Raw genomic sequence first — 12,705 nt, 5'->3', positions numbered from 1 at the left:
CAAAACAACGTTCACTATGAAGTGGCCTCTGCTCTATTACTGCCAACTCCTAAACCAGCGCATTCACTGCTCTCTTCTCTGGGGAATGGAGTGGAGAGCAAAACTTCAGGCAAAGATAGGATCTGACTCTGTTCTTAGGGTAGTCACCTGAACTCTTCCTTCAATAAAGTGCTATTTCTAAAAATAAATAAACTTCCACCAATCGTTTCCTCTGACGGGTATTTTCCTCCAATAGGGTAAAAATGCAAAGATCATACAGCTTAGAAGGGAGAGTGCAAATTTACGCAGCAGTCTCAGAGAAAAGCAAGAGTATGTAGAATAGTCCCTGCCAGGGAGTGATGGAAAATATGAGTGAAATAAAATATTTTTAAAAAAAGAATGAAATAAGCAGTCACAAAATGACAAATACTGTATGCCTCTCCACTTGCGTGAAGTCTCTAGAGTAGGCAGATTCTGAGATAGAAAGAGTGGTTGGTGGCCAGGGGCTGGCGGGAGGGGGTATGTGGAGGTACTTTTAATGGGCAGAGTCTCAATGGGGGAAAAATTTAAAGTTTTGGAGGTGGGTGGTAGTGACGGGTGCAGGACCATGTGAATGTGCGTAATGCCACAGAGCTGTACACTTAAGAAATGGTTACAATGGTGAACTTATTATGTATTTTACTATGACTTAAAAAAAATTGAGGAGAAAAGGAATTATTTCAAACATTATTCAATTATTTCACTTGGTCATTTGCAAGCTACTTCAAGATATGGTGAAGAATTCTAATAGTCCAACTCCTCTGAAAGACAAGCTTCAGAAAAAGGAAATCTCTCCTTGGCATCTTCCATCTGATGAACTGCAAGAATGTGGCCTGAACAATGGCGTGGCCACTGCAGAGCAAAAATACCTCCAAGTACATAGCGTCCAGACAGCCATCCCCAGAGCCACTCTCACAGAAGGAGAACCCACATTCTGATGTTCTTTTTGGTGACCTACTTATGAGCTGAGGGCTGGGGACTTTAAGGAAATGATGGTTTTGCCCAAAGAAGCACAATTTCCTCTTTTGCCTTCAGCCTGTCTTGCTCACAGTGCAGATCACTGCCCCCGCTAACTTAGCTCATTCTACACTTAACAGAAAGTTAAGGTAGAGGAGAGCAGAACTCTAGTACTAAAATAGCATCTAGCATACCTGTCAGTGTACACTTGTGGAAAAATCCTCATTTAAATCTCACAGGAATGACATGGAATGGACATAATACCATTTTTCTGATAAAGAAATGCAGGCTCGTAAGTTAGGTAATTGGTACAAAGTCTTGCAACTGTTAAGGGGCGTAGCCAGGATTCTCGATCGGCTCTGGATTTCTCCAAAGCTCCTGTTCATTCTCTTACACCAAGATTCCTGCTTTGCACTCTTATCTCCAGTGGGCTATCTTTTGCAATACACAGAGAGGAGGGCTCAAATTTAAATTCTTTTTGGGAAAAGTTTACACTTCTAATTTAATTTAAATGTCCTGAGCTAAAAGAAGAAAGGGGAAAGTCCACCCAGAGCTGGCCATCAATCATAAACCATAAGATTATATACAAAGTCCAGTAGACAGTCATTAAGAAGAACATAAACTAGATCAACAAAATACAGCCAAGATCTGAGAAAATGATGTAAGCTATGATTTTGGATGTTTCAGAGAAACCTCATATGGCTTTTAAAACCACAATCCCCAGCTGGAGCAGGGTGGGAAAGAGGAAATGTCTATACACAACCTCACCCCTACCAGCCCAGGGTCTTCCCAGTACATTTTTCAGGACCCGGCCCAGAATAGTCTGCATATTCGTCATTTCGATGTTGAGAGGACTAGTTGTATTTTTCTCTTCAGACAATCAGTCATGTGCTACATAGTTGCCTTGGTAATGAAGAGTGGTTGGCCTTTGTAAATACAAATTGTAGGCACCTAAAAAAAGGGAAGTTGCTGAAAGCTGCATTCAGAGGCTCAGATGACCACACTGGCAGCAAGCAGAGAAATTCACCTCCCCGCCCAGGGCAGGGGAGGCAGTCAGGGTCCTCTCCCAGCTTCTCAACAGCACCTGTTAGCCCTCCCAGGGGAGGCAAAGGCGGTCCCCACCTTCACAGAATGCCACCTGACAGTTCCCGGGACCACCATGCCTTTCCAAAAGCCTCTGTGCCAGAGTCTTTGCTTGTTTGGAGCAAAGCCACAACTAACTCGAGGACCCTCCCCTAGGGGCCTGTTATCACCTGATGCACAGGTTCAGTCCCTGGGCACCAAAGTGGGACTTGTTTTGGAAACTTCTACCACCACCAGGAGGTGTGGACAGACATTTCACTAACTGTTCCTGCAGCTTATTTCCACAAGCAAACCTAAAACCAAACCCCAGGTAGCCAAGAAGGTCTATTTAAGGATGCAAAAAGCAGACTGAATCAAGGCAGGAAAGCATCCCGTGCAAATGTTCAGAATCTTTAAGAATCTGTGCTGGATCTATTCAAGCTGGGAATGAAAACAGCAAGGGTTCCTTCTATTCATTTTATCCTTAACATTAGCTTCCGCCATAAGCGAGGGATCTTTGACATCAGCATTATTGGGTGACTGAAAGCCGTGTCCATAAATGTCCCAACCCTAAGAAAACCCACACCACAGCACGTTTGTGGGTCTCAATGTCAAGCATCAACTCAGTTTTTAAGTTTTTCTGTCCATTTGTTTCACTTAGTTCCAGCACCTAATGGAAGCAGTTTATAAACTGTAAAGTCCCAGCAGGGCCACAGGGTGAGTGGTGGCAGCCGGTGGTGTGTCCCCGGACTACCTCTCACAGGGGCCCAGAAAAGCTTGAATTATCTCAGAAATCAGGGCAGGGTTCATTCATTTCCCTAGTCCAAAGGGCAGAGGACAGAAAGCAAGCCATAATCCCAGGTAGCAAGTTTATTTTTAAGTTCATATTCTGGAAAAATCCTGCAACCTATTTAAAAAAAAAAAAAAGGTCCTTCTATGAGTAAATAATTATTTTTACTGATAATTGAAACTCAGTTCTCTAAAAATTAAAATAATATCTAAATACATAGAAAGTTACAGGAAACTATATATAAACTATATTTTAAAGTAATAACAGGCTCCATATCATGGGTCACATAATGGTGTTGGGCATATCCAAGTGAAAATGCGTATTATCCAAACAGGCTGCCCTACTATTTGGGTTTTTTGGGGGGTTGGGTTTTTTTGGTCAAACACAAGAAAAGGCAGCAGCTTAAATATAGAAAAATTCATATAAGTCTCCTCCACTTTCAAAAAGAAGTATTTATCAAGAGCAATAAGGGAATGTAACAAAAGCATGAAATAAGTATAGGAAGGAAAGTATATAGGACACGGGACCTATGAGCTGAAGCCTGGCTGGGGAGCTAGTGCCTGGACCCACGTCATCAAATCTCCTGGACTTTTAAACAGTCATTTTCAGAGAAGGTAAAGCCATCCATCCACGTCCAATTCTCAGGGCCCCTTTGCCTCAAGAAGGACCTGTGCTCAAATACATGGAAAGCTGATCCCAGGGGGCTTCTGGGGGAATGTGTCAGGGAGAAGGCAGTGCGGTTCCCGCTTTCAGCGATGCGAAGACTCAGAGAGAGAGCGCCCTGCATTCACAGGGTTAAACCCGCAAAAGACTGACTGGTACGTCTCAGGAATCCTGTTTCTGCGGTTGAAAACAAACATGTTTTTCCTTTAAAACATTCCACAGCACAGACACACAGACTCCAGGAAAGGCCAGGCAAAGGAAGACCAGCTCTACAAGTCACTTCTACATTTCAGTGTGTTTAATTTTAATTTCAAGGGATCCTTGTCCATGGGTCCAGTTTGGACTCCAGGGTCAGGAGGCAGACTGTCTACTTCCCTTCCCGTGCAGAATCTCACCCCTGGCTTGCAGCCAGGCCCCCCATAACCAAGCTCAGAGATGCAGGGGATTACGCCTCAGGTGAGGAACACAGCAGGAAGCACAGAACAGCGCCTGAGATGGAGGACACGCCAGATCTTCCGCAGACGAAGAAATTTTAAAAAATTTGTTCGTTGTCTTCCCCAGGGAATACAAATAAGACTGACAATTATGTGGGATTAGCAGTTGAGAACATCTACAAGGGGTTCTGGAAAGGAGTGATTCCACATGGGCGCAATGTCCAGACTATTCTCTGGGTAGCCTGGCAGCATCACCCAGCAAGCAGGGACAGAAACATTTATAAGGCCTATCAAACGTTTGTGGCATGTACCCTACAGAAGCTAAGTGATACTGACCCAGGTAACTGATCTTCGTTACCTAACTCTCAATCCAGAATTACCCACCAGCCAACCTTGCCTCCCAAGGTGGACCTTCCCCCCTGTCCATTGTCAGCTAGTTGGAAGACCTCAGGGTCAATCGTGAGAGTGGCAAATGGCTCATTTTTTACCCTAACCCCTGAAATAACCATTCTGGCAGCACCGACTGCTACTGCAGCCACCTACTGCAGATGGATGGCTTTACCTTTTCTCAAAAAGCTGGTAAAGGACACGGCAAAGGAGCAGTAACAGAAAAAGCAGGCTGAAAATGCTGTGGGTCCCTTCCGTAGCATTTGCACTACAGAAATTCTCTGAGAGAGGAAGCAAAACGGGTTATAGAAAAACTTCTGTTAATTTTAAAAAAAATTTTAGAAACGGATTCACTCTCAGGCTAATCTGACCATGCCTTTTTATATACTCTTGGAGTCTTTTTCCAGTACATTTCACAAACCATTAGCTGAGACACATCAGCCAAGTCACGTAACTCTCCATGGCTCTGGATCCTCCTCTAAAACAGGGTTACAAGCCCCTAGCTCCTAAGATGTTAATATATTTATTTTAAGTGCTTAGGACAGTGCCTGGCCTAAGCCCTGTTAAAGCGTTAGCTCTAATGTGACTTAGTTGTAACCAGAGGACACACACACAATTATTTGTAGTGTGTTATACCTTATTGCCTTCCAGTCTTCACACCTACATTTCTAAGGGCTGTGTGAAGGGCATATGTAACCATTTAGAGGGTTCTCAAAAGGGAATTGAAGGTAGCAATAGTTCTGACTGTATTCCCAGGTATCCAAGCTTATGTACCAAATACAGATAACCATGATTTACATTAGAAAGGAGTTGGAAAAGAACTCAATTACAAAATTAACTGGTTATTATGCAATTTCTAAAATTAAGAAGTATGTAAGAACTTTTAAAATACCATGATCAGTATACATTTTCTGTAATGTATTGAAAGACTCAGTTATGCTCAGATAGAACTTTTGGAGGTTTAAAGGCAGGTAAGGAGAGACGAGAAACAGCGGGTTTCCAAGGTGGCATTAGTGACTCGAGTCTGAGGATCAAGACATGTTTCTTCCTAAGTTGAAAGTGAAACTAGATGCCTTGGAGGTGAAGACTAAAAGAAATAGCAAGCATCTGTATTTTAAGATTTTCTAAAAACTAGAAAACTTAATGCATTTAAAATATATAAGTCTATGTACAACTCCTGCAATCATTTACTTAATTTTTTTTTTTACTTGTTCATATGTCAAAAAACCACAAATGTTAGTATTCTACCATCAGATCAGATACGTCGCCTCTTGCCCAAATGTAAATGTCACTATTTGGTATGTCAAAAAAACAGTCTCATGGCAACCATGGCGTCCTTTATCACTGAGGCAAAGAGGCTTTAAGGATGGAAAGAGAAAATGCGATGGTCTCGTTCACCGTCTCTTGACCAGACAAGAGAAAACAAACGGTCGGCCTCACAGACATGAAACACTCAGCTCTCTCCTCCCCGCAATCAGATTCACACTCCTTTCCAAGAGCAAAGGAACAGTTCCTTCCTGGAAAGGAAGCCGAGTATCTAGGATTTACGTTGTTGCAATCAAGGTAAGTCCCGAGGAGGAGGGAGAAAACCCACACCAAGAGCATTTTTAGATCAAGTTTTAACAACCTATGATTAGTGAAAATGAGAAGTTCCATGAGTATCAAAGGAAAGCCCCATGGGACTAGTGCTGTAGGAAGGACACAGCCCTGCTGAAGAAATATCCCGGGACCCAGCCTGCCTCCCTGCCACTGGGGCCCTTCACACAGGCCGCCCATTCTTTATGATCATGAGACCTTTTCAGACCAGGCTTCTGGAAGCCTTAATTGTTTTACCTAGGTTAGCCATGGCTCTTCCAATAAAAGAGTGTTTAAAAACTGAAATGTGCAGCAGCCACACTTCTAGGAACATTTCTCTGGGATTTCTTATAAATGCTTTCCCTCTACTCCATTCGAAAGCCAGCATTCAGGAAAAGACACTTAATTACCACTGCCTTGTCTCTCTCCACAGGCACATTCCTAAGTGTGTCCCTCAGAGCCACCCTGGAGACTCAAGCCCTTGATTTTTCTCTTAACAGATTATCTACAGACTTCTCCCTGCAGGAAAGGAATTTCTTGTCTCATTAGTGGCTAAAAGCAGCTCCTTAGCCGAAGGCATCATTAGCCACAGAGCCACAGAAGGCACCCTGCTTCTTCAGCATCAGAAAGGGCAGAGGTGAGCAAGCCACTACCAAAACTGGTAAAAAGAAGCGGACCTTTGACCTCACACCCCAGACACCCCTTCTCTTTAATCCCCTGGGCTAAATGTAAGATTTCAATAGCTCTCCTCCTCCACACACATGCCTGTGTCTACAGCCAAAACCCCACACAGAGCCGGCTTAGAAGCCCTGTGCTGGGTCACACAGCAAAGAGCAAGACCAAGTGGCCCCTGGCCAAGGGAATAGCAGGCAAAAGTTAGGCATGGCTCCCCCACCCCCGCCCTGTGAGCAGCTGGGGCACGAGATCTGACCCAGGACACCTTGAGAGGAAACAGCAGCTACTCAGCAGGTTTTTCCCAAGACAAACCATCTTGGTAGCAGACCGATTTTCTCCAAAGGCCTATCCAAGGGTCTGGGTGTTGACTTCGTGGGAATTCAAAGGCCCTAAGGTTTAGAGAACTGCACTAGACCCAAAACCGAAGACCACCCAGGGAACTGCTCTGAGATGAAGATAAGGCCCCAGACGACCTCCTATCACTCTCTCCATGTGGGCTAGGGCTTCCTAATCCTTCTAGAGCTAAGCCAGAGCTAGTATCCTTCCAAAAATACAAGGCGAGAAGCCCAGTTTTCTAGGATGTATAGCAATTAAAACTGTCATATTTTAATGGAGCTCTAAGATGATCGTTAAGGGAGACAAAGAGTAATGTCACCAAATCTATGTTAGAGATGAAGACATTTTAATAAGCACATGATTGCTTTTGGTGTAATTAAAACATTTTTTTAGTTAATAACTACAATTAAAATGATATATCGGTTACTATTTATAAACACCTCTCTCCACAGCAGATACAGAAACACAGTAAAAGTCTCTGTAGCCTAAAGGAAGTTTAAGCAAAACAAAAAGGCACACTTACCCTCCCTTAGGTGAAACACATTTAAATGGGTGACTTACTTGCCTCCAGGGTTTTACTTTTCACTTAAGGGCTTATTTTTCCTAATGTATATTATTTTTCCTTTCTGAGCTCTCTATTCAGTGAAGCAGTGACTCCATCAGCTGGGTTAGCACATGCCCAGCAAGGCTCTATCAGCTACCCTATTACAAAACAAAGACCGGTCCTGTACTAAACCTAAACACTTGAAAACACACATATACACACACCCTGGTTTCCATGGCGTATCCTGCTAAATCACTCCCAACAGAGGACTGAGCTCACAGGCGTCCCAGCCTAAAGCTGTCTTTGCAGTGCTGACCTCACACCAGCATCACCGTGGCTGTTGGGGAAAGAGAGCGGCCACCGCTTCCTGGCTTCCTGGTTCGTTTTTGTACAACAAGCTCTCCTGATTTTATTTGTTCACTCTTATCACTTCCATGCACTCACCCCCACCCATGTCCAACCCATCCCTCGTCAGTCAACTGAACCTCCAAAATATTTCTGAAATCTACCCACCTCTGTCTATCTCCATGGCCATCACCCTAGCCCAAGCCACCATCTGTCGTCTTGATTAGTGAGATCACTTCCCATTTTGTCTGATCCCAGCCCACACCTGCTTCTAATCCATTCACCACCCAAGAACCACCGTGATTTTTGTTGAAGTGGATCACAATGCCCCCTCTAATTTTAATACTCAGGGGCTTCCCAAGGCTCTTCAATAAGGCCCTGCCTTCCTGTCAGCCTCAGTCTGTATGATCAGCTTACCAAGTGTTCCTGCCTCGGGCTGTGTACACGCTGCTCCCTTCCCATCAGGCCTCCTTCCCTCCTGTTCATAAGAAAAATTGCTCTGTCCTTCAGGCCACTGGCCCAGAGAGACTCTGTGCTATCTCTGTCTTTACTGCATGTTTTTTTTTTCTCCTTTCTCTTATGATACACCCGGTTCTCTTCTTCCACAGCACTCATCACAGTATATGCTTATTTATTTATGTGGTCAACTGTTTAATGTCTATCTTCCCCCACAAACTCTGAGCAGGGATCATGCCTGTTTGGGTCACCACTGTTTACACTGTACCCAGTGCCTGGCACACAGTAGGTATTAAAGTATTAAAAAATATTTACCAAAGCATGGATGAACTTTAAAGACAAGAGAAAAGAAAAAGGCAGTCAGAACTTTCCCCATGCTAACTGATTGTCTTACAAATGAAATCGTAAGCAAGTTAATACCTTGAAAAACACGAGGGACCATCTTTCACATCCCCGGAATGATGACTATGAAGTCCCTCCCACTTCTTAGTCATTTCGTCCCATTGCTATAAGCAGGTTGGGGTTATTTATCTCAGAGCACTCACACAACTCAAGTCTTGGGCACTGAGCCCATCAGTTTCCTACCCTGGAGTGGGAGGGGACTGTGGCCGGGGGAGAGGTGGGAGGGCTTCCAGTAAGGGCCCCACATTACCTTGAAGAGGAATCCTGAGAAAGCACAAACGTAACCAGGAACAACATTGCTCGAATTTTCCCAACTGTTACATAAACCCTAAGTGTGCTTAGGGAACTTCCAGGGGGTCAGCACAAACACTGGCTGCTTCTAACTTGTGAATTACATACCTCCTGGTCATCTAAATCACTTTCTGCCCACTCAGCGCTTCCAGAAAACCAACGACCTAGCTCTTAACTCTTTTTAATTACCTGAATTCCCTTTGGCAACTTATTACAGCTTCTTACAATGCTTGCAGTTTTTGAAAATATCTTATCTTTACTAATATCCAAATCCTTTCATATGTACCTGAATTCCCTCTTGAATTCTCAAGAGATGTTAAGAAAATGACCCTCCGTCATTCATGCCCTCTCTTCATACCTGGAAGACTATTACAGTATTAAGTTTCGTGATATTTCATTACACAATGGGCTTCCAATCACCAGCCTGAATATTTATTTAATCTGTCTTTAACAGATTATTTCCCCAAATCTCATGTTCTTTGTATCCTAAAAGGTTTTTTTCAAATCTATCTCATGAGACTAGGGAGCTGAGCAGAGGATCCTACATGCTGGTCACCTGATTCTGCCCATTTCATGTCTGTTTTATGATCATCAAATTTAACTGATTCCCATTTCCCAGCTGAGACTCCAGGTCTTTAACAGGTAAGTATAAAAGCAAAATCATTTCAATTTCTTCTTAAATAAAGGACCATGCACTCTTCGCTATTAAATGTATCCTATCTATATGCTGCCTTTGGTGTTTTAAAGATGTGTGCCATCACACCAAATTTGAGGTCCATAAAATCCGAATTACTATAAAAAGCACATACTCCCTTGACTCCAAGCATGATGACCAATGGGGGCTTAACAAGAGAACAAATTGAAATATTAACACAGTTTAGCTCTTAATGCCTTGAGTGTCGGCTTCTGGACCCATGACAAAGTCATACCCCACAGCAACAGCAATTCTTTGCTAAAGATGAACACGTATGCATGTGCACAAACACATACAATCCTATAGGCCAAGACCGGAGCTTTTGTTTTGCTTCCAGTTTCTAAATGTCTAAGGTGGAGTCAAACCATTAATAACTAGTTCAAATGACTTTCCTAGCCCAACCAGTTTCTTTCTTGTTGAACTCCTGCATCTCACTTTCCAAATCTCAGCTACCTTGAGCACCCAGGTGATGTACCTGAGCATCCCACAAACTTAGTTTAACTGGCACCTGGGAAAGTCCCAGGAAGAGGTAAATGCAATTTCATCTACTGCTAGAGGGGAAAAGAGGCCTTGCTTTGCGGTTATAAAAAATATCACAAGCTAATCACCACCCTCCTACAAGCTGATGCTGTGACTATCAACAGCTCATATAATAGATATAGGAGCAGCCATCTAGGTTTACGATTACATTGGAGAGGATGAGAAAAATGAAGGTGCAAAGACTGAACTATTCCTGAAATAGGAAGCTTAAGAAGGTTTTCATTCACCACAAAACAGTAACAGAACCTTTAGAATCTATACACAGGCTTCATTTACTCAGGAACCCAGAAACACCTTATAAACATCAATTAAGTCTGGCAACAAGCTCCACTTATAAACCAGGCAGCCGGAAGCTCAACAATGAGTCGGAACCAGGGTGGGCACCAGACCCAGGCTTCTGGAATCCCCATCTCTCGCAGAGAAATGTGATCAAGGGGATAAAATGTTCACCTAGGAAAAGGACTGCAGAGATAGACTATAATATCCACACATCTTGGGACAGGACAACACAAAGGCCAGACAACAGAGACCACCTGACGCTATAAAAGAAGCCAATCAAAAGCTCCAAATGGCATTTAATCAAATAGAAAATCAGCACTGCTTCAGCCCCTCCTCAACAAAGACGTGGCTCCCCTTATGGCTTGGAAGTTGATGCCATGATCTACCCCAGCCATCCTCACCCCAAGGCTCTTTTTATCGATTTGAGTTCAGAAATGTCTATTCATCTTCAGCTAGATAAGAGTCAGGTATTACATTTGCAAGCACGCACCCTGAAACTGGACCTGCCCTACAGAAAAGGGAGTCTGGTAACTTCAAACCCTCTGGCCTTTCCTGTCGTCTGCACATGGGAGAGTCAAAATACTGCTTATGCCTTAAACACCCAACGAGAATCAGCATGCTTCATAAACCATACAAGTTAGGTGGTAACATGCCTGGCTTGCATATTCAAGGTGCAGCAAAGTAGCCAATTAAGCTAAGCCAGGCTAGCTTTTGGTATACTAAATGAGCATAATCAAATGTCCCATAATCAAAAGTTCCACTTGGAACACCTGCGAAAGGGAACAAATAAATTACATAACACCTCCAAGTGACCTGGGTTCTTTGCCCAGCTTTCCCTGCGGGAGTGACGTACCCTAACACAGAGCTCTTGACTGAGGAGCTACAGGTGAGCAGCCATCCCCCCAGGGTAGGACCAGAGAGAACCTGACAAACTCCAGAGAGAAACAATGCCTACTTTCCAGTTCAGCTTGGCCAAGGGCAGACCCCGGCTCCAGCAGTCACTGGGAAATCCTTACTAATTTGGGCCCCAAGGCAAACAGGGGCAACAATTTTCAATCTGAAAGTTTTCACATTCTTTCGGGAGGAGAGAGGTGAGAGAGTGACAAACTCTCCTCACCAACCCCTTAGGCTGTTGTGGGTGGGAGTGGGTTATAGTCAACACTGGGCAGCCTGCTTTCCCCATTCCCTAGTCCCCACCCGGCGTGTAACGCCCCTGCTCGGTCCCTGGGTGCGCCTCGAGGGCCAGCGGGAGCCAGGGCTTTCCCTGCTCCGGGTAATCCTCCCTGCGCCTCTGTCGCGCTCAGCTCCAAGCGTCCAGTACAGTGAAATACCCAGGAGACTTTCCGCATGAGCTAATGCGTATATCAAATATACACACTGCCCACACGAGCAAGAGGAATTCGTCAGCCCACACGTACTTTCAATTCATCAGAAATTCATTAGGTGCTTACTAATAATAAGTCCCAGGGGCGGAGCGACGTCCCACCCCCACCCGACGTTTTACAGATTCGAGAACGCCCCACCCCCACGCCGGTTTCAAGCCCCATTACCGGGAGTGCGGGGGCGGGACGGCCCCAGAAGTCGATGCCAGGTGACAATACCATTACTGGTGAAAGGGATCCCTCCCCAAGACCTCTCTGCGTCCGTGCCCCAGGGACAGAGCAGCGCGCTGACGGCCGCGCTCAGTCTGAAAGGATCTCAGAGCTCCGGCCGCCGTCTCTCCGCCCCGCGGCCTCGGACCCCGCCCGCACTCACTGGGTCTTCCTGCGGCCCTGGTCCCGGTGCAGCTCTCGCAGGTCGACCTCGGCGCGGCCCAGGAACTTGTCGAGGCCGAGCAGCGCGCGGTGCAGCACCGTGAGCTGCAGGGTGGCGGCGGCTGCGGGCGCGGCCCCGGCGGACAACAGCGGCGGCAGCTCGAAGGTGGCCTCCTCCCGCCACACGGGCGCGCCCAGGCTGCGCTCCGACACCGAGGTGGCGTACTTCTCCTTGCCCACCTGGATCACCGCGTACGCGTCGCTCGTGCCACCCGGGCCCTTCGCCCGCAGGCCCCGCGCCTGCAGCACCGTCACCTGCACGTGCGTTGGGGACCATACGGCCCCCAGGCCCCGGCCCGCCGACGCCGCCAGGGACATGGTGACGACGACGCCGTGGTCCGCTGGAGAGAGCGACACAGAAATCAGCGCGATCCTCAGCTTCTACAGCCCGCCCCGCCGGCGCGGCCCCTTTAAGGTTCCGGCCCCGCCCCCACCAGGCCCGC

The 12,705-nt window shown here is 45.7% G+C and overlaps 1 protein-coding gene across 2 annotated transcripts in view; it reads right to left on the bottom strand.

Annotated features, from left to right (window-relative positions):
• The window catches only part of RAB11FIP1 (RAB11 family interacting protein 1), a 27,556-nt gene extending 14,851 nt beyond the window's left edge, over positions 1-12,705 (bottom strand). The window contains exon 1 of one of the 2 annotated variants that reach the window (XM_036899181.2): positions 12,204-12,705. In XM_036899181.2, coding sequence (XP_036755076.2) covers positions 12,204-12,580 — 377 coding nt within the window. In that variant the 5' untranslated portion in view covers positions 12,581-12,705. The remainder of the gene's footprint in view (positions 1-12,203) is intronic. The other variant, XM_036899183.2, reaches the window with a different exon arrangement.

Source organism: Manis pentadactyla, chromosome 7, assembly GCF_030020395.1.
Source record: "Manis pentadactyla isolate mManPen7 chromosome 7, mManPen7.hap1, whole genome shotgun sequence".
Lineage (NCBI taxonomy): Eukaryota > Metazoa > Chordata > Mammalia > Pholidota > Manidae > Manis > Manis pentadactyla.
This window is presented reverse-complemented; position numbering and strand designations above follow the sequence as displayed.